Below are 26,571 nucleotides of genomic sequence, written 5' to 3'. Positions count from 1 at the left end.
CTCGATGGCACTTAACAACAACATACAGGGTCCCTATGAGTCAAAATCCACTCGCTGACACTTCATAACATAACAAAACCATATAAGGCTCCACAAAGGCAGTGATGTGGCTGTGTACTTGGCACATAGTAGGTGTTCAACAAATATTTGTTGGATGAATAATGGGCATTCCTCACAGTGGCTACCCCGAGGTGGTGGGATTTTGGCCATTCTTTACATCCTAATTCTCTGTACACCTTCATTGTTCTACAATTAGTATGTTTTATTTTGAGATCGGGATGGGGGAAAAATCATAAAAACACTTTCATTTTGGAATTAAACCAGTATAATTTATGACGTTTTTTCCCTTGAAAGATGCTTTGCAATCTCTTCAGAAGCAATAACCCCAGGACAAACACGAAACAACCACACAGAAAACTGAGCTTCTGAGGCCGTCTGTGGGCAACACAGGCAGTAGTGATCACCCACCCACCACTCTTCCTCCTTAGGTGACAGGATCCTGCCCAGTCAAGAAAACCCTTTGGGCAGCTCTACTCTGTCATGTGGGGTGACTGTGAGTCAGACCTGACTCAACAGCATATAACAGTGTCCTAACTGGGCAGTTGCAACAGCCTCTAAAATGTTCTCTCTGCTTCTGGCCTCCAAGTCTCTCCTTCATCAGCTGAGGGTTGCTAAAAGGCAAATCTGACCATGGCACTCCCTTGTCTAAAACCTTCCATGACTCCCCAGAGCTGTCAGGTTCAAGTCCAACTTCCTTAGATTGGCATTCAAAGCCTCATTCGATATGGTCCCTGGAAGTCTCATGCCTAGTCTCCACGGCCCTTCTGTCACCCTTGACCTATGATCCTCTTCTCCAGCTGCCTCTGACAAGTCCTGTCTCTCAAAGGCACATCGAAACCCTGATTCACCAGCTTTACTAGAAGAACTGCTTGCCTCAAAGACCCACATGTCAATCAAAGTGTTGGGCAGTAGCTGGGTGCCAGTCTATAGCTGGAATGAGAAAATTTCACAAGTTCAGGGACGGCAGAGAAGCTGATCCCTGTTACCCACCTACCCAATAATCTGGGTGTCCTTCTCAGGGGAACAAAATGCTGATAGCTCATCAATACAATTCAAGTGTGGGGTGAGCCCTGGGCCCGAAGCCAAGCCTGGGGCTCTCAGGAAAGGAATTTCACCCTGGGGTTCTGATCCATGCTGTGAGTTGGGGACAAACCTTTTCCCTGCTTCAGTTTCCAAGCTGAGGTACTCATGATAGGAAGGCTCAGTCCTGGGAAGCAAGCCATCACCTTCCTGCTGTTCTCCCTCAGAAAGGGGAGCCACGTCCCGCTTTGGGCCCCAGACAGACTCGGGAGTGTGGTGTGTAATTGAATTTGGCCTAATTATCTAATTATGCTGGGGAACAACCAGTACTGACAGAGACCTTGGTGTCGGGGATGGTTGGAGGCCAGAAGCCACCCATCAGGAGAGCCTCCAGGTACCACACGTGTTCACAGACTAGTACCTGTACCAGGCATCTTCACATCCCTTAGCCTCTCAGATGACCGGATCCCTGCAAGGCAGGTTGGCACTGCTCCCATCCTACAGGTCCCAGAAGTATTTTGTATGGAAACACCAAGTCAGAAGAAAAAGAAGAGAGGAGATTTTGATGCAAATTCCTCTGGACTTAAGGCCTTGGCCTATGATGTTCCTTGTGCCTGGACTACCTTCTCTTCCCTTTTTCTTGTCACTGTTCTCCTTGTAGTCCCTGTGCAAGGGTCACAATTATGACAGCATTACTGCCCATGATCCTATTTCTTCTCTCTCCCCATCAAACAGCTCCCTGGGATACAGTGGTTGGTGGTGTTAAGTGCAGCTGAGTCCACTCTGACTCAGCGACCCTGGATAGCATTTCCAAAGAGTGGCTGGTGGGTTTAGAACCACCAATCTTGTGGTTAGCAGTCTAGTGCTGATGCTACAGTGCTACACGAGGGCTCCCTGGGATACAGTGGTGCTCAATAAACAGCGCTGTGGATTAATGCGCCAGACTGCAAAGCCGTTTGAACTACAAGGTCGGTGGTTCAAGCTCACCAGCTGCTCCTTGGAAACCCTACACAGGATTGCTATGGGTCGGAACTGACTCGACGGCGCTTAACAACAAGTGACCTGCTGATTCTAAATTCTTGGTCTCTCCAGACACTCTGTTGGCTTCTTGGTGTCTCAGGGATGGGAGGAACCTCACCTGCACAGCATTGTACTTAGCTTATCCGAGGAGGTCCACAGCATCCCTCCCAGGTGGCTGAGGCAACGCTACAGGGGGGACACACTCTGCCTTCACCTTACTGTCCCCCAGGAGGAGGGCAGGAGGTGCCGTGTTTGGACTACAAGTACAAGACCACATCACAGGGAGGTGAGGATTGGCCCAGGGACCCCCAGCTAGAAAACAGCCGGATCTGGACGCCAGGTGGCCTGAGTCGGGGCCCCAGCCACATGGCCCTCCCCCTGCTGTTGTCCCACAGCAAAATGGATGAACAAGACTATCTTCCAGAGGGATAAAGACTTTAATTCACAGAAAAGCTTTGGAACGTTAGAATTTCAGGTGTAGAGGAACAAGGGAAGAAAGACTATTAAGTTCTCCACAAGTTGGCTACCCACCTAGTGAACTCACAATGTAGCCCTGTTCCCGAAAAACATCTCGATCTCCATTCACCTGTCAAACTTCCTTTCTCCTGCTGGGGCAGGCAGTGTGGCCTTGGACCTAAATCTGCAATGTTGGCAGCAGAAATGCCTGAGCTTGGACCTGAGCTAGTTGTGAGCTCTTGAGCACCGTAGTCATTCTGAGTTTCTGTTTCGTCTTAGTATTTTTGTACAGATGCACTGAGATGAGATATGTGTCTGGCACAGGGTAGGAATTTAATAAAAGTTAACTCCTGACTTCATCAGTCACAGCAGCAGAAAGCTAGTAGTATTACTAATAGTACCTACAGTGGTAATAATGGGAATCGTAGTTGTAGTGAGAATAACAGTGCTGGTAACCACACTGGCGCAGGTGGTGGTGGGTATGTTCCCACTTACAGTGACCCTGTATGGGGTTTCCAAGGCTGAGAATCTATGCAGAAGCAGAGAGGCCTCATCACTCTCCCACATAGTGCCTGGTGGACTAGAACTGCTGGCTGTGTGGTTAGCAGCCCAACAGAGCTCCTTAATAGCAGCATGAGCAATGGAAAAAGCATTAGTAGAAAGTAACGGGAGTATGGGCAGCATTGGTGGTTCCGTGGGAAAGTCTCTCCTTCAGGCAGGAGTCGTCGGTTTGATACCCCTCGTGTTTGTGAATGGAGGGGCGTGGGCTGCTATGATGCTGAACACATTTCAGTGAAGCTTCCAGACTATTATGGAGCAAGAAGAAAGGCCTGGTGATCAACTTCCTAAGATCACAACGGTCCCACCACAACCGATGGTGGGGATGGGTGCATGCTCTCTCGTGTCAAAGTTGGAGGCCTAGCCGACTGTTGCTACCATTCTCTGCAAGAATACCAGATAGGGAGGACTTTTCAGGATCACCCACATCCTATTTTTATCTGAGGGGTCGGTGACAGAAAGGGGTAGCAGTCTTCCTCAGGACACCTGCCTTTCAGAGGTACGGTCATCTGAGAGGTTAAGGGATGTGAAGGTGTCCTTCATGAGCTCCCGGCTGCTTCCCAGGCAGGTCCTGCTTCTCTGAGGGTTTTCCTACAGCCTCCCACACCCCCTGTGATCTCCAAAAGGGCCCCGTCCTCCCAGCCCACCACACAATACCCTCTTGCCAGCCCAGCTTCCTTCCTCCACAGCTGATTATGTGAGGTGAGGCACTCTCTTCTCTAACTCTTTCGGTCTCAGTTATCGGGATGTAGCAAATGATCTGTGCAGGGGGGCTTCCCCTCTAACCACACCTTATCCTCAACACAAATGCTCCTGAGAGAGAGGCTCAGGATCAGGAAGGTTAGGTCAGTTCCCTACAGGCACACAGCTCAAAGCAGGGAGCAGAGATCCAGGCTCAGATGCACCGTGACGACAGCCAGGAGTTCCACCTGGATCCTTCGGATTCTCGCTTTTGGGTTACAGAAGGTTCAGGCTCAGCCTGAAAGGGTCTTAGCACTCCGCCCTCACTGGATTCAGGTAGCCATCAGTATTACCCAGCCCCTGCTCATACTGCAGAAGACTTCCTTTCATCTCATCGTCACTGATGGTGAGTTAGTCCTCCCCGTACCACAGACTGAGCCTCCCTCCTCCTCTCATCACAGACCCATCTATCCCCCACCTTGATCTTCAAATCGTTAGGTCTGATGCCTCCAACTGGCCACCTGACAGCCAGACTGGCTGCAGTAAAAACAACAATAAAAACATAGGGAGATTTCCAGCAAAACCTGAACCCTAGATGACTGGCTCTGGGCAGCTGTTTCTGTCAGGTGTGGCTGGGCTTCCTGGTCCTCCAGACCCACCTCAGTGTCTTTAGTTTAGTAGTTTCTGACCTACCTGCCTGGCTCTATGAGGAGACCCAAACCGGAGTCTTGAAACCTAGCCTTGGCCCAGTATAGCCACCAGCGCTATCTCCTCCTTTGTTCTTGCAGGTTACCAGTTCCCCACTGACCCTGGTGTCCTCAAAGGAAGCATAAAGTTCCATAAAGGCAGACGCCTCTCTCCTCCTCCTTGACTGTTCTGACAACGCTCTCTCCACTTGGGGTGGGACACAAAGAAGCAACGGGTACACACCAGAGCCTTGTCCCCAGGGGGTGGGCATGCGAGGCTTCCCTGGAGAACACTGAGGACTTGCTTGCTCTCCCACATGGCAACAATCAAGTGAATGGGGCATCACAGCGCATTTTACAGCTGCCTGGAGTCCCCCACGGACCTCACAGTATATACCAATCTCCTGCCGCCGTCTGAGCACCACTTTCTCCTTCCCAGCCACATTTGCACAGACTTGGACCCTTTAGACACCCGGGCCCTTCTTAATCAGGAGGAAGTGACTCTAAACAGCTAGGTGTACATCTGAGTGTGGGCTCAGGACCACACAGAGCCTGGAGGAAATGGGGCTCCATGCAGTTAGGTCACTTCCTCAGCAGAGGGTACACAGGAGGTGGTGGGCTGAGCAGCAGGCGGCATTTCTGGGGGTGCAGCTCACAGCAGGACCTGGACAGGTCCTCAGGGCAGAGCTGGGCCTGTGGAGCCAGTGGTGCATGGAGCTGGGGTCCCAGGGAGAAGAGGAGAGACAAGGAAAGTGAAGGAGAGCAGGAGAGAGAATATGGAGGACAGAAGAGGAAGGGGAAAAGGGAGAGAGAGAAGGGAGAGCAGAGGGAGGAGGGAGAAAGAGACCAGAAGATGTCGCCTCCCCCCATACTCCCCGTCCCACGCCCATTTAGGAGAGCAGTGCCCCCCACCCCCAACCAGGGTACGACATGGAGTCAGACAGACCAGGCTCCAGTCTTGGTCCAGGCACCATCCAGCTGTATGACCCTGAGACTGAGAATTCTGAGTCTCAGTTTCCTCATCCAGAAAATGGGGATAGGAGCTCTTCCTATGCGGCCTGTCACTCGAGTCTTTGTGAAGAGATGGCCTAGTGCTGGCTTTCTTCTTCCTTTTCCAAACCAAACCAAAAGCGGAAGCTTTCTCCAGCAAGTGGCTGGCTCCCTTCTTTCTCCTCCCACCCTAACCTCCTTACTAATGTTAACATTGTCTTTTTCCCAAGAGCCTGAGTTCCTGGAGAACAAAGACAATTTTTAGTGTGACCTAAGTGCCCATCCCTGGTAGCATAGTGGTTACGAATCAGGCTGCAAACCGCAAAACCTGATTCATACAGTTCGAAACCACCAGCTGTTCCGCAGGAGAAAGATGAGGCTTTCTGCTCCTGTAAAGATTTACAGCCTTGGAAACCCTGTACAGGGTCGCTATGAGTCAGAACCAACTTCATGGCACACGACCACCAAGCAAGTGCCCATCCCTGGTGGCACAGTGGATTAAGTGTCAGGTTGCTAACCGAAAGGTTGTTGGCTCAAACCCATCAGCCACTCAGTGGGAGAAAGATGTGGCTGTCTGTTGTAAGGATTTACAGTCTCGGGAACCCCAAGGAGGAGCTCTACTGTGTCCTGTAGTGTCACCATCGGTCAAAATTGACTTGATGGCAGTGTTTGTTTTTGTTTTTAAAAGTGCCCATCCTGAAGCTGCTTCATAGTAAGTTCACAATGCACATTATTGAAGGGGTGCATTTAGCTGATTCTTCGCATTGAGTCTCCGCTGTCATTGTAATTACCTGCCTGTTTGAAAGGCAGACTCCTAATTTCTCCCCCAGTAATTCCTGTTTTCTGCCAGAGACAATGGTGTCTCTTCATCTCGAACAGGTGAGACTGGGTCCTTTGGAATTCCCTGCCGAGCCCCGGGCAATGTTTCCCACCTGGCCAGCCCCAACAAGCCAGGAGATGTTTCTATGAAGATAATAAAGTATCTGTAATAACGCTGGACGGAGTTCTAACTGGGTCCATGAACAGCAGTATGGCCAACACGGCCAAGAGTCTTTCCAGTCCCCTGCCTGGCCACTGCTCTGTCCACAGAGTGGACTCACCACCATACAGGTCTTCCACTGCAAAACACAAACACCTGGTTCCCTGGGCAACACCTTGCCAGGGTGACATGATCCAGATGGTCCCTGGAGAGGCAGCTGGGTTGCCACGGAAACAGAATTAGCACTGCTCCAGCGAGGAGACCTGGATTTTAGGTTTGTTGGACCCCTGAGCTTAGAGAAGTGAAGCGATTTTGCATAGCCACCCAGTAGCAAGTAGGTTTCAGAGCCTGGGTTTCTATTCAGGATATTACTAATCAGAACTATTCTGGAGAGAACCCTTCTGAGGTACCAACCCATGTGAAGCACTTTATACACATCTTTTCATGAGAGGCTGGTGGTGGGGCTGATCTTGAAGTCGGAGCTTGGGCCACTGTCCTGTGCTGTTTCCCACTTCTGGATTCCAGATCTGAGTCCTATCCCTGAATCCTGATAGCCATGATTCCCAGGGGTTGGTCTTGCCCAAGCCCTCCTCTCTTGTGACCCAGGATGCTCCTGGCCTGCCTCTGTTTGCCAGATGCTGCAAGTGGGCCTGGGGAAAGGCCAAGAGGGACCCTCACAATGAGACTGGTTCTAGGAAAGGAGAGAGAGAAAGCATGACCACAGAGGAGTAGATAGTACTGTGCTTAGAAGTCAGGGGCAGTCCTGGCCCACACCCTCTCCCCTAGGGCTTTGATTCCTCCCTTCTTCTCTCCAGTCATCCAATCATCCATTCATCTGGAGCCATCTATCCACTCATCCTTTACCTTGTTACACAAAAGATTTAAATGACTTTGGGCAAATGAATACACCTCTTTGCTCCTCAATTTCCCAATCTATAGAATGGGCTGGGTCCTTGTGAGAATGAGTGCTGATATTCACAAAATACCCAGTACAGTGACTGGCATGAAGCAAGGGCTCCTACCCACTCCTGCCCTCCCAGCCTGCCAATCTTTACAGGATTTTAGAAAGAGTTGTTGCAAAGACTTGGTCAGACAGAGGCCCTCAAACTTCCTGTGCTTACAGCACAGACAGGTCTCTGCTATCCCTGTCCAGCCAGCAGTCCGCTCTCTCTCCACTTCTGAAGGCTCCCTGCCTCCCCCACTAAGGCCTGACCTTCTCTTCTCTGCGAGGGGAGGCTGGGTGGAGGTGGGGAGGACAAGCTCCTGACTGTGTAAACCTGACTCTCTGTAAAACTCTGTTATCTTGCAGACAGCTGTGGGCTATCCCTCCCACCTTGAGCTATCAGGACATCTCATCCCATGCACCTTGGGAGGGGCTGGCAGTTACTTTGGTCCTACCTACTATACAGGTTCCATATGCTCCGGATCCTGAACCCATGACTCAGAGTCTGTGCTTCTTCTACAGATGTCCTAGGAGAGTCTGAATGCTACATGTTGGAATACAATTGCCAACATTACACCTGAAAAACCAATACTGTTGAGTCAATTCGGACTCGTTGAAACCCTATGGGAAAGAGTAGAATTCCTCTTAGGGGTTCCAAGACTAAATATTTGTGGGAGGAGACAGCCTCATGGAGAGGAGAGGACTCACTCCCTTAGAGTGGCTGGGGGATTGAGCTACCAACCTTGTGGGTTAATAGCCCCATGTTTAACTCTCTGCACCACCATGGCTCCTTTAACATCACACACGACTTACTATACCCCATGTGCTGATCTAAGCACTGTACATACACGAACTCACTTTAGTCGTGTAGCCATCCATCCTATGAAGGAGGCACTATTGTTACTGCCTTTTTTCAAACAAAGAAACCGTGGCACAGAGAAGTTAAGTGATGTTCCCAGAGTCACACAGCGGCTAAGTGATAGAGCCGGGGTTCATACCCAGACAGACTGTACCAGGATCTGTGGTTTTAGTCATTACGCCTCACCGTAAACCAGCTGAATGATTTCTGAAAAAAATGATTGATACGGGAGCTGTTGGCGGAAATTTCCATAGCAGCTGCCGTGTTCTGGGTGCCAGCTATGGGCCTGGCTTTGTGCTTGATGGAACTGAGAGTGTGGAGGGCGCTTACAGTTCCTACCTCCACCTACAAACAAGTCAGGCGCTCTTGGCCAGCTCTCTCGAGTCATCTGAATGCCTTGGTCCCAGGACTTTAATTTAGCTTGTTCAGAGAGAGGGTGGGGCTGCAGACTGACCCTAGGATCAGACATTCTTGTCAAATCTCAATTCTGAGGCTTTTAGCCAACTGTTGTTGTTGTAAAGTGCCTTCAAGTCGATTCCGACCCATAGCGACCCTGTATAGGGTTTCCAAGGAGCAGCTGGTGACCTTGAACCTTGCAGTTCAAACGGCTTTGCAGTCTGGTATATTAACCCACAGCGCCATGCCAGGAATCCAACTGGCCTTGATCAAATTAATCTTTCTAAGTCTCAGTTTTCTCATCTGTAAAATGGGTCTGATAAAATATGTAGATCATCTTGTGGAATGAGTGAGTTTTCAGATGCTCACCCACCACTGAGCGCTGAGGAAACACTAACCAATAATGCCATCATCATCATGAGTGGAAGAAGCCATAAATCAAGAGCTTTTCTAACCCAGTGCCTCTTCCTGACCTGTCCGGACCCATTCATTCCTGTCTGTCTGTCTGACCCACAAGGAATTCAAGGCTGTGTCTTGCAATGCTAAAGATGTCCCATAGCAGCTTGCCTGCTCTGTGCCAAGAGTCTGCTCCATTTCACTCTCACACCCCTGAATCCCCTGAAATCCCTCCTCTGCGGGGGTGAGAATGCTAAGCTCCATCTGAAAACCAAAGCACTGACTTTCCTAATCCTCTTACCTGGCTCTCTCTTCTGCAGACTAATTGCCATGGATGGATGACCTTATAAACTTTCAGGACAGCCCCCGCATGCTCAGGGTTCCCTGGGGCAAGCAGGGGGAGGGATCATCCTGGAGGAAGGTAACCCACAGGGTGATGTCCTTGGTGCCTGTGAGGGACCTCATAGCCTACTATCTGCAGAGAGACCAGAGCTCAGCCCACACGTGTCATCTTTGCTCTGTGCTAACCCTTGGGGGCATCCTTAGTTCCCTGGCAATCTGATAGAAGCAGGGTGGCCTGGCTAGCGGTCCAGTCTCAGTTCTGTCCCTTCTGGACCTCTCTCACCTCCCCAGGGCCTCTGCTGTTTAGGATGGGAATAAATTTACCTTAAGATCTCACCAAGTTTCTAGGGGGCACAGTGGTTTTCTGGCTGCTTTTCTAAAGGTTAGTGATTCGTTCATCCAGTGGTACGGTTCCATGGAAGAAGGATCTGGTGATCTGCTTCTTTAAAGATTAAGGAAGAGTTCTCCGTAATGCATGGGGTTGTCGTGAGTTAGAATTGACTAGATGCAACAGGCTTGGTTTTTGGGTTTGGGGTCTCCTGAGCCGGACATCAAAGGGCCAGGTAAAGGACAGGGTTTGTATGCAGGATGATTGTAATTCTTCACCTACGGAAAGGCAGCATTTGCTTACTTCAAACTGTGAAAACTGTATTTTTCTGTTATAGAGCATGGCACAAGAAGGAGCTCATTCATTGTTCTTTGTCCTTAAAATTCTTGTTTTCATTTATTTTAAAATTCAAGAGATAGTCTCACATCCATGACTTCATCATGGGGCTGAGGCAATGAACGAAAGCAGTGTTGGGTGTGGGTGGGGCACAGCTTGTCCAAGGGGAGGCAGGGGCCCCAGATCCAGGCTAAGGCAGCGGAAGTGGGGACCAGGTGATGTAGCCCACAGATGGATTGGGGGGAATGGGTCACAAGGACCCAGGGAGAAAGTCAATTCCACTATCAATTTTCTTACCCGTATTTCAGATTTTGTTGTTTCAAGGAAAAGTTACCTTTAGGGCTAATGAGTCTTTAACACTTTTCTATGTCCACTCATCTCACTTTCTAACTGGCTTCAGTCTTTGATCGGGAGCCTGCATCCATCTGAAACTAGGAGACAAATACAATTTTTGTTGTCTTTGTTTTGAGAGTTACCTTCTGAATGTGGCAAGGGAGATTGGTCTGCCAATCTTGATGTTGTTGTTGTTGTTATATGGCGTGGAGTTGGTTCCGACTCATAGCGACCCTGTACAGGGTTTCCAAGGCTGTAAACCTTTATGGGAGCAGAAAGCCTCATCTTTCTCCTGCGGAATGGCTGGTAGTTTCGAACTGCTGACCTTGAGGTTTACAGCCCGATTCGTACCACTATGCTACCAGAGCTCCTTGCCATAGTTGATAGTGATACAAAATTTTCTTTCCAAATTCATACCAGTTGCCATTGAACTGATTCTGACTCATAGTGACCCCATCTGTGTCAGGATAAACTGTGTTCCAGAGGGTTTTCAATGACGACTTCTCTGAAGTGGGTTGCCAGGCATTTCTTCTAAGGTACCTCAGTGATTCAAACACCCAACCTTTAGGTTAACATTTGAATGTGTTAGCCATTTACACCACCTAGGGATTCCTTTGCTAATTGATATAATGAACTAAAATAGGTGCGTAAAAATACGAACATGGTCACAGCATGAGGGTACTGGTATGTAGTGGGAGTTATAAGAATGGGAGGTAATGAGTGGCATGCACCCTGACCCTGCTCTAGACGGTGTCCTCCGCCCTCTAGCAGACGGAAATAAAATGCTAGAGAATTCATCCATCTCTGCCCCCAAGCAGTCCCCGCTCAATAACAGAGACTGTGAAGCAAAGACCCCTTCAGCCTTGCCTCTCAGATGGACTGACGGATGTGCATGCTCCGCTCTGTCCCCAGAGTTCCCAGAGGGACTGAGTCCAGGTGGCTACAAAAGTAATGCACTTTCCCAACTTCTCTATGGGAGCCCCCTAAATAAGCCCCTTGCACTCGAATCTCTGTAAGGAGATTCTCTGTAGCGTCGTGGTTATGAGTTGGGCTGCTAGCCTCAAGGTCAGCGGTTCAAAACTACCAGCTGCTTCACGGGAGAAAAATGAGGCGTTCTGCTCCCGTAAAGATTTTCAGCCTTGGAAACCCTATGCAGGGTCACTATGAGTCAGAACTGACTCCATAGTACAACATAACCACCACCAGAGACTCTCTTCAGATCTGCATTGGAAGGAATCCTTCCATTGAATGACTGAGGTGCTTTCCAAGGAAGATGATAAAAGCAAGGGAGCCACCATTGTCCTCCTACCCACTGCCTCTTCCTGGACCCCCTGCCCCAGTTGGGCAGCCAGGGGCGTGGGGCTCTGCGCTGGCCTTGGTGAGGATTCAGGTACGAGAATGGCTCTATCTGGAGAAAGTCTGCACCACCTATCAGGGTCCTGGTCCCCGGGCATCCCTCACTAAGGGTTGGTACCTCTCACTTGTTGTTGTTGTTAAGTGCCTAGCAAACAGAGATCCACCAGCAGGGCCCCAGGCAGCCACGTCCTTGCACACCCTGGCTCTATGGGGGAGCCAGCGATGAGCTAATCCTGAAGATGAGAGGAACAGTAGCCTCCCTGACAAGCAGAGGCCTATTCCCCGGGGGCTCACGGGAACTGCTGAGCCAGCCCGAGACAAGGGCTCTCTCACCTCCCACTCTCCTACCATCTCCAACCAAACTCCAAAGAAAGCCGCCTCAGTCACGGTGCTCCTGTAGAAATATGGAAATACAGTGCCACCCCTTCCTCCCAACCAGTGAGATCCATTACTAATATGCAGGCAATTCTGGTATATTCCCTCCTGCTTCCTGCGCCAAAGTAAACGTATGCTTTGTTTCTGCACCTGGATGCATTCATACCAAATATACCATTTTGTTCCCCGTCTAAAAAGTTAATATTAGGTCATGAGCACTGCCACAGAATTAAGAATTGTTTGAAGATCTCATTTTTAATAAGTGTAGGATTGTTGTTGTTTGTTGTGTAGGCTGTGTAGGGTGGTGGTGGTGGTTATGTGCCGTGGAGTCGGTTCCGACTCATAGTGACCTTGTACAGGTTTTCTGAGGCTGTAACTCTTTATGGGAGCAGAAAGCCTCGTCTTTCTCCCAAGGAATGGCTGGAAGTTTTGAACTGTTGACCTTGAGATTAGCAGCCCAACATGTAACCACTACGCTACCAGAGCACCTTAGGTGGAGATGTAGGGTAGCCATAGGTAAACTCAGCCTTCCCCTTTCCTGAGTCTTGAAGATGTCTCTTTATCTGTCCTGTGTTTGGCAATGCCCCCACTTTGCTCTTCCTGACACCCAGGCACCTTCACAGCGCCCCCTATGCTGTGTTCATAAACCTCTTTTATTCCAGCCCCTATTGAACTGCTAGTTCCTCAGTGACAGTCTGAGGCCACAGGGACCCCGGCTTCTGCAGGACAACCTCCCCCACGTGCTCACATAGCGTCATTCAGAACGGGGATAACCTTTTTTTGTTGTTGTTCCAGATCTGGCCATCTGGAGGTTCAAGTCGTGAGATCTGAATGTCATGTGACTTCTGTGTGCCTCTTCCCTCTTATTTCCCTCCCTACAAAACGTGGTTGCTGATAAGAACCTTTCAGGTAAAAGGTGGACGCCTTAACTGGTTTTGTCCATTAAACACATCTGACCGGTGCAAGCTGGTTCCCAGGGTCTGGTGATGAAATCCAGGCCTTTCCCTGCAGCAGGATCTGACCTGGCGTGGGGGAGGTGGAGGCAGGAAGCCAATTTGCTGAGCTCAGATGTGGGGGAGGGGACCAGGGTCCTAGAGGACATCATCTGTCCCAGCCTCCTGGGTGGCCTGGCATTCTGGGGAGCTACCAACCACTAACAAATCCTCTGCAATTTGCACGCACCAATCTCGCCTGCGCTGGGCGGCCGGGAGTCGCTTTTCACGCAGGACTGCGCACAGCTTTGTCTTGGAGAGACAGCTCTGGCAGGGCGTCCCTGAATGAGGCCATTTGTCCTCCCAATGACGGGAAGGCGAAGGAAGGGCAGGGCAGACACAGGCAGAGAGGGACAGAGAGAGGGTGTGTGTTTGTGGAGGGGGAGGGGGCTGAGGAGATGGAGATGGACCAGAAATGTCCTCAGCATCCTGCGGGTCTGAGAACCCCCATCCAGCTAGTGGGAGGAAGAAGAGTGCTTTCAAAAGCCTGGGGGAAGTGGATGGCCTATGACTCGCCCTCCCCAGATGAAGGGCTCATGAGCAGACTGGGTGGGGATGTGATGTCTTGTGTCACATTCCGGTCCTATGACAAGGGTGGGACACTCGTTACTGAGGCCCCGTGTCAGATTACCTCTCTCCAAGTCCTGGGTTTGCTGGAGAAGGTACTGAAACCCCAATCTCTCTTGAGGCCTTGGTGCACCAGCCAGGAGGGGTGCTCCCAAACTGACTGGGGGCTTGGTATGGTCTCAGTCCTTGTACCATCTGTGGCTGTCAGCTCCTCTGGGGGCAGTCAGCACACTAGAAACACCAGACCAAACATCTGTATGCCAACGCCGAGCAATGATCTCCTCTGCGTGGGTTTCCACACTCTTCCCAGAACTCAGGCTGCTGAGCTGGCCATGGGAAGGTGTGCTTAGAACAGAGGACAGGGGCCAGACAGCGTCCAGCTTTAGTGGATGCACTGTTGGGTATACGACATGGGGTGGGACCTAACAACATGGAAGAACCCGTAGGGCAGTACCTGAGTGAAATGAGTCAATCACAAGAGGACAAATGGAGTATGAGACTGTTTGTAAAAAGGTAAGAGAAGGTTGTCCTGCTAAAATTATTCACTGGGTATTGTTAAGTGTAGTTGAGTTGGTTCTGATTCATAGTGACCTATGGTTCTGACACACAGAGTTTACCAACGAGCAGCTGGTGGGTTTGAACTGCCAACATTGTGGTTCATAGTCCAGTGCTGACCCCACAGTGCCACACCAGAACCAAGTTAAGTTAGGTGACAGGGAAGGCAATACACAAGAGGGAGGTTAGCACAGGAAAGATGAAGGTGCCGGGAGACACAGGGTTAAAGTGGACAGAGGTAAATACTGTGAAATGACATGAAGTTGTTGAATACAGACTCATGATCTGTTCTGTAAACTTTCACTTAATTCACAATAAAAAGTGTTGTTGTTGTTTTTTAAAATAAAGTCATAGGGTTGGAAGTGTCTAGGTAAGGGGATACCACGACCCACTCAGTCCTGTGAGACGCAGGCCCAAGAGAAGCTGGGTTTTCGCTGGACTGTGCAACCTGCCACAGGACACGCTTTCAAAAATCTACTAAGCAGCCCAATGTGGGCTTATCTGTGGCCTGCACTGGGTCCAGGTGGCCAGTCTGCGCTCCCACACATTCCTAAGGAAAGCTATCTACTTTTCCAGTCCTGACCCCTCACTTGAGTTCTTCGTTCCTGTCTCCAAATGCCCACAGATCAACTCCCCCGTAAGCCTCAAGGCACCCCTGACATCTCCCACACCTATTACTTGTGCCAACAGTCCGTCATCTCCCAGGATGAACCTGGAGCCACACTGACCAGCCCCTCATCTGTGTGACTGAGGTTTTCCCTGGGTCCTGGGCTCCCCACCCCTTGGGCTCTGACATTCCTGATTCTATTATTTTAAAGCATCACTGGGCAGCTCAGAGGGGTCAGCTAAGGCGACAGAGTCATTCAGGCATGGACAACAGCCCCGGCACGTGGAGGGCTCTTGGGGACCTCAGACACAGCCACTGACTGCCTGGTGCCTGGTACTCACATAGCCAGCAGGCATGGGCCCACTTGGTCCCAGGAGGCTGACATTTCAGGGCTACTGCCAAGTTGCTGAGGGCTGGCAGGCGGGGGTGAGGTGGGGGAGCCATTAAGGTGCTGGGACTGGGCAGGTGACCTTGCATGGAGGCCCCTGAAGGACCCTCCTGCTGAGGAGGCTCTTGTCTGTGTGTGCGCATGCGTGGGCCCTGGTGTGCGTGTTCTTGTGTGTAGCTCAGAGGCTAAAGGCTGTACCAGAACAAAGAGCTGGGGGCTGGGTATCTGAGGGCCCACGTGGAGACAGCTGACTTGGCAGCGGGTTTGCTGCAGTGTCTGCTCTGTGCTCATGCTCCATGCGTGCTCTCAGTCTCTGTCTCTCTCCCACATGCTGCACACACGCCGCACAGAGCTGCCCCCAGGCCCCAGTTCCTGCTCCAGAGCAGCCCGCTCACCACCATCGCTCCTGACAAAGCACCTCACCTCCTGCATGATCTCATCCCAGCATCCCCTCGCGGGGCCCAGCCTGGCTTCCTGACAAGAGAGGCAGACAGGGAGATGGAGCAGCCATAACACAAACCACACATGCAGACACACACACCACAACTCACCACACAGAGCATAGACACACCACACATGCACCCTACATACACAACACACATGTGCACAGCCACACACAAAGCTATACACATATCACACACATACACACACCAGAACACCACACATAAACCTTCACACACACACCACACATGCAGAGCCACCTGCACACATACACATACACACCGAGGAAAAAGTGAGGCACAGAGAAGCAGCAAGACAGAAAGCAATGATGAACACTTGTAGTAATGAAGGGATGAGTAGTCAGAGACAAACAGACATTGAGACCCTGAGAAAGAAAGGAGAGGGAGGGGCTGGGAGGGCAGCGCTCTGAGGACAGGAGTGTTCTAGAACTGCACAGGTTTTCCGGGGAGAGGGCGGGTCACCACGGAGCCTGCCTGGAGCTCTCCTGAAAGGCTGGGACTCACAGCTGCATCCAGAGGCAAAGCTCCAAACAGCCATGGGGAGAGAGACCAATGGAAAACAGCCAGGCTTGGGCAGAAGGCTCTTGGAGAAGATGGGGCCCCACTGGAGATGAGACAATGCACAGAAGGCAGGTAGAAAAGTGCCATTTACTCAGGACGCTCTGGGCAGCAGGACCCTGCAATGTCCCTGATTATGAAATCTCATTTCATCCTCACAGGTAGCCTGTGAGCTGGGCAGGGTCCCAGCTCTGAGCGGGGGGCACTGTGACCAGGAGAGTGAAGCCCGAGCTGGTCTCTGAAAGCTGGGCTCACTGCTCCATGGCCAGACTCCGGGGCAGGCACTCATCCAACATACAAATGAACAGCTGATGCTGCCCTGTTCAGACTGGCCCCTGCTTTTCCAGAAGACAGACCAAGATAGGTGTGCCAGGGAGCCTGGGAACCCGTAGAAGGTTAGCTGAGGCGGTTAGGACAAGAGGTGGCTGACTTCTCCTAAGGTGATGGCCCAGTTCCACTGGGAACAGTGGGGCTCCTGGGGCAGCCTTTTCTCTCCTTTTCCTCCTGCCCCTCTGACCATGCCTCCTCTGTCATGGTTTTACATCCAAAACATCTTTCAACTCTTCTCTTTTTCTGCTTTTTACTCCTCTCTCCTGGAACAAGCCACCACCAGCCTCATCACAACTTCCCCAGAAGTCAGTTCCCTGGTCCCCGGGTCCTCTACGTCCACACTCCTGCCCCTAATAAGATCCATTCCTTCACCTGCAACCAAAGTTGTCTTTGTAACCTGGAGTCAGTCAAGTTCCCATCACTTTTCGTACAATGGTCACAACCAAGGCAGATCCCACGCGTCCAGCTGCTGCTGATTTCTCCAGCCTCAACCCTGCCATGGCTCCCTTGCCTCACTGCCCAGCGTTTGGTTCTGCCAAAAATGCCACACTCTCTTCACCTCAGGATGTTTGTGTAGGCCTTTCCCTTTCCCTGGGAAACTTTGCTTCACCTAGTTAATTATTAAGTATTGAATTGTGTTGCCCTCCCTTCCCTCACCAATAGGTGCTGGAATCCTAACCCCAGACGGTGGACCTAATCTAATCTGATGAAGTCACATTCCAGAACGCAAATGAATGTAATGGAATGGGTCTGTTGATTTCTAACAGTGCTGGGTAGGCCCCAGATCTAGTGACTTCTGAGTTACACAGGGGGCAGGACAGACGCAACCAACGAGGGGGTGTGGGGCACAGACACCACGCGGTTAGCTTGGCAACCCATGGATGACTCAAAGCAAAAATAGAGGACTTCCCCAAGAGCCTTGCCCGAGTTCTGACTCTGGACTCCTGGAAGCCCGCCACTTGTGGAGCATGCGCTAACGAAGACAGCAACTCATCCTTGGGGTTTGGGTTTTGGAGAAACCTTCACCCACCAGAGACTGCCCTGGCCCCTAAATGCTCTCATGCCACCCTTGACTTTTCCATCATGACACACATGACAATTTGACACACACACACACACCTGTGATTATTCCATCAATATTTTTTTCGTAATATAGACAAAAAAACAACAACCCCCAAACCCAATGTCATCGAGTTGATTCGGACTCATCTGCACATCCCACCCAGCCTACTTGGTCATTTTCATAAGAAAAGTTTTATTGGAATCAATGTTGGATTACCCAATAAGCAAGGTAAGCACGGGCTTACTTATGCTTAATTACCATTCTGTAGTGAACAAGCTCACATTTTTTTAACAACCTCAAAGACTGTGTTTCTGCTCATGGCAGATACGTCTCTCTCAACCCTGCATCATCGTCCTACAAAATCAAAGCTGTGGTGAAGCCTGCGTGTCCCTGAGTGGGACACGTCCATGCGTACTCATTTATGTATTGTCTACAGCTGCTTTTGTTGGGCTCATAATGTCTGAGTACTTACCATTTGACTGTTTAGAGAAGTAGCTTACCATCAGACAGGGGACTAATCTCTAAAATTTATAGAAACTATAACACCTCTTCAAGAAAAAAACAAATAACCCAATTAAAAAATGGGCAGAGGCTAAGCCCTGATTTCTCAGCAGAAACCATGCAGGCGAGAAGGCAATGGAATGACATGTAAGAAACTCTGAAAGAAAAAAAGTGCCAACTAAGAATCATACACTCAGCAATGCTGTCCCTCAAATACAATGGTGAAATTAGTACACTTCCTGATAAGTAGAAATTAAAGGAATTTTTAATGACCAGACCAACATTACAAAAATGCTAAACGGTGTTCTCTGGGCTGAGAACCAACAACAGAAGACAACAACCTGAGATTACCATACGTGACACCACCTCCCAGAACTCAGTCCAGATAAAGAAGTATTAAAGTGAAACAAACCTACAAGACCGAAAATAGTGAACCAGAGAAAACAATTTATAATGACGCCAACTACAAAGCATAAAGAGGGAATAGTGTAGATACAGGACTTCCATAAGGCAAGGAAAGTCAGGTAAGTTTCACGATACCACAGACTGTTTTAAATAGGGAAAATATTAACAAATTACAGGTAAGCTCAAAGAAAATGAATACGCCTGCACATCAAAATATTTAAAAAAAGAAGAAAATCAGAAAATTCTAATAAACATTAACACAGCAAAAATGAAAAATTTAAAGAAAACCCACAAACAAAATGAACTCAGTGCAGAAAATTATATGGAACAAAGAAACCAGCAGCCTCACAATAAAAACCCACAAAAACACACAGCAAACTGACAGCAATCAAGTCACTGTTGTTAGGTGCCATGGAGTTGTTACCGATTCATAGTGACCCATGCACAACAGAATGAAAACACTGCCCAGTCCTGATTCAATATTCAGGTTCTGGTAGTGTTCCATTGCTACTCATCAAGTTTTCAATGACTAAATATTCGGAAGTCACTGAAAACTTTATAAATAGCGGTGGAACACTACCAGAACAGAATGTCTACAAGAGACAGATCAAAAATATAGAGACAGTCTAAATGTCTATCAACAGAACACTGGTTAAACAAACTTTGGTATATACACACTATGGAATACTACACACCATTGAATAATAACAATGAATCTGCGAAACCCGACGGGCTCATGGATGAACCTAGAGGACATTATGCTGAGTGAAATTAGTCAGTCACGCAACGACAAATACTGTATGAGACTAATGTTGTAAAAAGCTAAGCAAAGGTTTTCTTGATATAAGAAACAATCTATGATGGTTGTTGTCGGGGAGGAGAGGGGAGGAAAAATTATTGATGGGCAGGGTGACGGGGCAGGAAATATATAAGAGGGAGGTTAGCAGAGGAAAGACTAAGGCATCGGGCGACACAGGGAGGAATGCAATAGTTAACGTGAATAGAGGTGAATACTGTTACCTTTTTGTAGATGGAAGAAACTGCAATCATTGTAATGAAGCAGAGTCTAATTTGTTGAATCTAAAATTGATAATCTGTTCTGTAAATCTTTACTCAATTCACAATAAAAAAGTTTAAAAAAAAATGGGCAGAGGACATGAACAGATATTTCAACAGGGAGGACATTCAGGCAGACAACAAACTTGAAGAAATATTCTTGTTAATCAGCAGTTGTTTGTTAAGTGCCGTCGAATCGGTTCCTACCCATAGCGACCCTGTATAGGGTTTCAGAGGAGCAGCTGGTGAGCTTGAACTGCTGACCTTGTGGTTCGAACCAACTTTGCAGTCTAGTGCATTAACCCACAGCGCCATACCAGGACTCTCATTAGCCATGAGAGAGATGCAAATCAAAATGATAATCAGATACCTCACCTCATTAATTAATGTTGTTGTTGTTAAGTGCCTTTGAGTCGGTTCCGACCCATAGCGACCCTGTACAGGGTTTCCGAGAGTGTAAATCCTTACGGGAGTAGAAAGCCTCATCTTTCTCCCGCGGAGCGGCTGGTAGTTTCGAACCGCTGACCTTATGGTTCGCAGCAATTAATTAATAGCAAAGTTAAAACAAACAACACCACCAGGAAACGACAAATGATGGTGAAGATGTAGCGAGACTGGGCCCCGTCGACATTGCTAATGGGATGTAAAACGGTTCAACCATTGTGGAAAATGGTATGGCGCTTCCTCAGAAAGCTAAAAATAGAAATACCTTATGACCCAGCAATCCCTCTACTTAGCATATATCCACAAGAAATATGAGCCAGGAAATGAGTAGATACATGTACACCGAGGTTCACAATAGCAAAAAGATGGAGACAGTCTAAATGTCCATCAATGGAAGAATGGATAAACTTTGGTACGTACACACAATGGAATACTATGCAAGGTTGAAAAATAACAATGAATCTGCAAAACACCTTATAACAAGGATGAACTTGGAGGACATTATGTTGAGTGAAATTAGTCAATCACAAAAGGACAAATATTGTATGAGATCAATGTTGTGAAAACTCAATAAAATGTTTTCATGCTAAAAGAAACATTCTTCGATGGTTACCACGGGTGAGAGGGAAGGGAGAGTAATTCACTGGCATGAGGTTAGTTGTTAAGTGCTGTTGAATCCATTACACATGCTAACTCTGGTGATGGGGAGGGTAATATAAAAGAAGAGAGAGGTTGATAGAAAAATGATGAAGACAGGTGAAGACTCAGGGAGGTATGCAAGGGCTAAGGGGGACAGAGGTAAATAGTGTTATATATGCAACTTTGGAACAACTGTGTTGTGTAGCTAGACACATGGGCAAATATGTATGTTGAATGGATATGGGAGGGAGAATGGAAGTATACCCCAAAATATGTAAGAGTTTGAAAGGGATATTTGTATATGGCTATTTAATCTTTGTGCAAACACATCTATAAATGTGGTAGAGCATGTTGTTGTGTGCCGTGGAGTCGGTTCCAACTCATAGCGACCCTGTACAGGGTTTCTGAGGCTGTAAATCTTTATGGGAACAGAAAGCCTCATCTTCCTTCCATGGAACAGCTGCTGACCTTGCGGTTCACAGCCCGATTCGTAACCACTACGCTACCAGAACTCCTCGTGGTAGAGCATACAGGGGACAAAATGATAAAAACGAAACAAAACAACCACAAACACCCTCTTAGATATTATCCAACATCTTAAGGCAATGAGCTGCTGGGTCTGGGGTCTCAGGACCACAGTCTCAGTGGACACCATGATCAGTTGGTGTAACACAGTCCTCAAAGACAATGTTCTCCATCCTATTTTGGTGAGTAGCGTCTGGGATCTTCAAAGCTCATGAGCAGCCCTCTACGGTACAACTATTGGTCTCTCCGTGTGTGGAAGAAAGAAGAGAGATGAGGACCGAAGATGCTTGGAATCAATTAGTCCAGTGGACAAATAGGACATGTGAACATCAGTGTCCATGATACTGAGACCTGCCTGCCACTGGGTATCATCTGCCATGAAGGGATCATATTAGAAGGTCTCGGGTAGAGTGGGAGAAAATGTGCAATGAAACTCAAAATTATTACAGAAAAAGAAAGACTGGGCTGACTGGTCAGAGACTGGAAGAAGCCGAGACTGTGGTCCTAGACTACCCACTAGGACCAATTCTCAGCCAAAGAGTAGATAGGTAGATGGGAGGGTGGAGTGGGGACAATAATACTACTAAGGCTTGAGCACCATGGAATGATCAATCACTCAAAATCTAAAGGGTGGCATTTACCTAAGGACAGAGTTGAGAAGGGATGGAAGGTGGGTGGGATGGAAACAGGAAACGCAGGGAGGGGATTGCAATCATTGAAATGAAACAAAGTGTATGGTTTGTTGAAAGTAAAACTGATTGATGATCTTGTTTGTAAATCTTTACTCAATTTACAATAAAATGCTAAAAATAAATAAATAAATCAAGTGTGCGCTGTAGGATAAGCACTGGACCACATGCAAGGTCGGCGGTTCAAACACACCAGCCACTTCTTGGAAACCCTATGCAGGGTGGCTATGAGTTGTAGTCGACTCGATGGCACTTAACATAAATAACTAAAACCGAAAGAAAGAAAAGAAATAGCTTGCTGAGCTCCGTTCAGGTAAGTTTTGTATCCCATCACGAGCCCAGCCCCGGCCCAGAGCCAGCACCAAGCAGGTACTCAACAACATATATTCTATATATGTCCGTGTCTCCTTAACAAGTAAGGATTTTTACATGATCAGAATTGTATTTATTTCACCAGCAGGAATACATGTTGCTTGTGTGACTACAAGAACATATATCTTGGCAGATAGTTCAATACAATAACAATGTCCCGTTCCTGTTAAAGGTCTCTGAGGAGCTCTTGGCGCATGAGACTGTCACCACACCCTCTGTAATTAGTCACAGTTCAAATGCAGTACGGTAGACCTACAGGTAAGAGAGCATACGCCTGCTTACAAGAAAGGAGGGGTTCAAAGATGCATGACATCTTTAGGCATGTCCTTCACGCATTTTCATTAAGGCTGTTTCTATGAGTGTATACAAATTGCTTGTGCTCAGCTACTAACTGAAAAGCTGTGTGGGTCAAACCCATAAAAATCACCGTCAAGAAAACCCCACGGGGCTTAGTTACACTCTGCAACACACGGGGTCATGAGTAGGAAGGGCCTCCAAGGCAATGAATTTTGGGGGGTTTTGGGGGCTGTTTCTGTATTCACTGCCAAGAACTTATTGATGAATTCAGTGAAAGTGCCTGTTTTATTGCTATAGAAAGGAAGCAGTTGTCTTTTTTTTGTCTTTTTCAACTACTTGTTTTGACTGGGTAGAGAATGTTCACCTCATCCAGGCATTATGCTGGGCACTTCACAGATTTCTAGGGTGTATCATCATGCATGACAAGTAGGCGTCATGACAGTTGATCAGGAGATCAACTGAGGCTCAGAGTCCCCACATCCAGCATGCGACAGGATTATTTGGCTTCAAGTACGCACTGTACCCCATGACTAAGCAGATTGTCAGGATGGAGGTGCGTGTAGAACATACAGACAGAATGCTACCCACTACCTTTCTATGGTCCCTGATTGGTACAGATCAGGAGGCCCTGAAGATGACAAAATTCCAATGGAGAATATTATGCATAGCAGTCTTTTATGAGTCCTGGATATATTAATTCATTTTTATTTTTATTTCTGTTTTTATTTTAAATCAGTATTTTTTTGAATTAATGAATAAAATGTAATATGTTAGGGTTAAGAATGATGATTCTGGAATACATTTCAAGGCTTAAATCATAGCTCTGCCAATTTACAGCTGTGTGACCTTGGGGAATCTCTTAGCTTCTCTGAGCCTCAGTTTTCTCATCTGTAAAATGGGGATGATCACATTTCCTATGCCAAGGGGTCACTGGGGGTGATTAAATGAGACGGCGCATGGTCCTGTGACCAACACAGTTCCTGTTGTTGAGGCTCAGTATGCTGCGGGTTCATGGCTGACCCTGGGGTGCTCTCTACCACCCCTCCCCACCACACACAGGGCAGGGAGCCGGCACAGGAAGAAGACTGTATGCACTGAGACTCCTATCCCAACCGTGGGCTCCAGAGCCTGGTGGATGTGCCGGGATGGGGGTGGGGGGTGTCCCCATCCAGCACACATCCCGCATCCCACCTCCCGATGACGTCTGTGAAGCCCCTAGTTGGACACCTACCAGCAGACTTCGGAGTGAACTTGTCTCGGTTCGCGGCACACACAGCCAACAGTCTGTAGCCGAGGTCCAGGTCGAACCCTTGCTGGGCTGCCACCCGACTGACCACCTGACAGTGAGAGAGGGAGGTAGAACAGGAGTGAGTCCCTGCCCATTTTATACACGGAGCAGGTGAGGGTGTCTAGGTCAGGCAGGTTTCTAGATCAGGCCTTATTCCGTCACTTTGCACATACTGGTAAGCACCTCCTACTCGCCAGACACTGCTCCTTGCTCCTGTGGGTATCTAGTCTGATAGTCCAGGTCCTGCCACTTCCAAGAGCTCCAATGCAGCCACATTCTAGAAGCTGCCTGGGAGGTTGGTACCACCATCTTTTGGACAGACCCCACCAATGCAGACGTTTTTCAATCCAACTTCTAAGTCCCTGGCCCAAGAAACCCCACCTCCACCGTCCCTCTCCCATCCCTACTGAACTTTTGCATCCACCAAAGTGGGGCTATGCCTTGTGAGCTAAGAATGCTCTCGATCAGCAGCAGTATCGGCATGACATGGGGCTCCCTGGATCAGAAGCTGGGGTACCGGCAGCAGTACTGGTTCAGAACACTTGATGTCCCAGAGGCTGCAGGCTCTAGCTGCCCTTGGACTACTGTGTCTGTCCATTGTGGACTCTAACGTGCCTCAACTTTGCACCAAGTACCCAGCTGCTCACACCCTGTGGTGGTTCCGCCTAATGTTTGTCTCCCAGACGACATAGGACACCTGTCTGTTCATCAGTGGAAGTTTATCATCAGCTGTGCATTTGCAGCTTGAAGGTCCCACTATTGATTTGTGAACCTCATAAGTGGGGGCCGAGATGCTCTTGGGGCCCCATGAAGGGCTCTGGTTCCCCACCCCCAGGTATCCCCAGGCCGCCAGTCTACTCCTGCCCTCCCATCTTGCTCGTTAATAGCAGCAGAATTAGTTTTCCTTATTAAGAAGGAAGGACCTTGGAAATGGAGTCATTTCAGACAGCAGCTGGAGCGGCTATGGCTGGCTGGAAGGGGAGTGCTCTTTACTTGGAGGGCTCATTCTCTCTAGAAAAGGAAGGCTCACAGTCGGCAAGCCCTGCAGAGACCACCTGCTCCAGAGGCTCTCGGGAGCTATGGAGGGTCTGGGAGGGCCTGAGGCTGCCATGAGGTTGGCCTGGCTACACTTCCATCAGATTCACTCCTGCTATCTGCTTTATGGTTTTGGAGCCCATAATAAGGGCTCTAGGTCTACATAGAAATCCTGGGGTGGTGCCGCAGAGAATGCACTGGACTACAAGGTCGGCGGTTCAAAGTCTCCAGCCACTCCTTGGAAACCCTATACAGGGTCGCTATGAGTTGGAACTGACTTGATGGCACTTAACAACAACAGGGCTAAACAGGTGGAAACACCCCTAATCTAGGCTAACCCGCTTCATTTAAACAATATGGACAGTTGAAGCCCAGAGACAGGGTCGCACTGCACCCGGGGTGGGAGTGGAGGGGGGCAATGGTTTCTCCCTCCCCAGGCCTCTTTCTCACAAGTTCTATCTGCCCCTTTGATACATAGAGAGGCAAGCTCTCCCCCCTCCAATATACATCACATTCCAGAATCTCTGGGTCACCCCAGGGCAGGGGCAACCTCACTGTTAGTCCAAGTAGGAAAACCAATGTGCCTAACTCACTTCAAGTCTACAGACAGGTACTCTTTGGAGAGTAGGGAAGGAGGTTCCAGGCTGAAGGGGCTAACAACAGTGCCCCCTGGCTTGGGGTACGCACACGTGAGTTGCAGAGACCGGTTTGTGTAGACTGGTGCACAGGTGCCAACTGGGGGCTCAGGAACAGTGTATTGGGAATGCTGGCTCCCAGGTACTGTGAGCCAAATAGATGATCAAATAGATGAAGCGCTCACAACTCTACAAGGTAGGTATGATGTCTGTTTTATCGATGAGGGGACGGAGGATGAACAACAGCCTAAGGTAACAATGCTTATCAGTAGCAGAGCCAGGGTTAGATCCAGGCACTCTGGCTTGACAAACGTCTGGATGCTTGTTGAGACCACAAAGCGTTAAAGTCATAACTGCCTACCTGCAGGAGAATTCCCAGGCCCTGGCCAGAGGGCAGGAAGGCAAAGGTCCCTCCCTATGTTTGGCCAACATTGGCCAATCCTATCACTTTGGTTAAGAAAAATACTAGCTAAATTAAGTAAGAGGAGTCTGACATAGGTGTGTAGGCTGGCAGAGGCTGTCCTGTGTCTTACGCCCAGCCGGCAGAGCAGCAGCACCCCAATGTCCAGAGTGCCGTGGGCCGAGGGGTCATTTGCTCCAACAGCCTCGTTTCACCAATGAGAAAGCAGAGGCCCAGAAAGGGCAGGGCCTCGCTCAAGGTCACACAGCACAGGTGTAGCAGAGCAAACTGAACTGTTCCCCCTTCCCTCTGGCCCAACCTGAGGGCCCCAGAGTTCCAAGAGGTGGTGGGTTCTGACTGAGTAGCCTGTGGTGTTTGAAAGAGAGGCCTGCTGGGAAGCTTCTGTGGGGTGGGGAGACCATGACTCCCCATGAAAGTGGGTGGTGAGATGGTCGAGAAAGATGTACCCCCTTGGAGGTTCTCGGACTGGCCTGAAAGTTGCTCTATGCCACAGAGCCACAGAGGCCCAGAGAAGGTGGGAAACTCAAGGTCACATGACAAGTGTGTTAGTTACATGAGTGAATGTGCTATCTTGACAGGTGGGAAGCCATCTGGCCATAAAGCAAGTGACCATGATTCCTCCTAACGTG

General features: G+C 49.0%; 1 protein-coding gene across 1 annotated transcript in view; it reads right to left on the bottom strand.

Annotated features, from left to right (window-relative positions):
• The window catches only part of ZMIZ1 (zinc finger, MIZ-type containing 1), a 115,201-nt gene that overhangs the window by 76,232 nt on the left and 12,398 nt on the right, over positions 1–26,571 (bottom strand). Inside the window, exon 3 of the mRNA XM_006837437.1 lies at positions 23,795–23,900. Within this exon, the coding sequence (XP_006837500.1) occupies positions 23,795–23,900 (106 nt within the window). The remainder of the gene's footprint in view (positions 1–23,794; positions 23,901–26,571) is intronic.

This window comes from Chrysochloris asiatica, unplaced genomic scaffold (assembly GCF_000296735.1).
Source record: "Chrysochloris asiatica unplaced genomic scaffold, ChrAsi1.0 scaffold00020, whole genome shotgun sequence".
Classification (NCBI taxonomy): Eukaryota; Metazoa; Chordata; class Mammalia; order Afrosoricida; family Chrysochloridae; genus Chrysochloris; species Chrysochloris asiatica.
The sequence above is the reverse complement of the archived record's forward strand: the minus strand, read 5'-3'. Positions and strand labels throughout refer to the sequence as shown.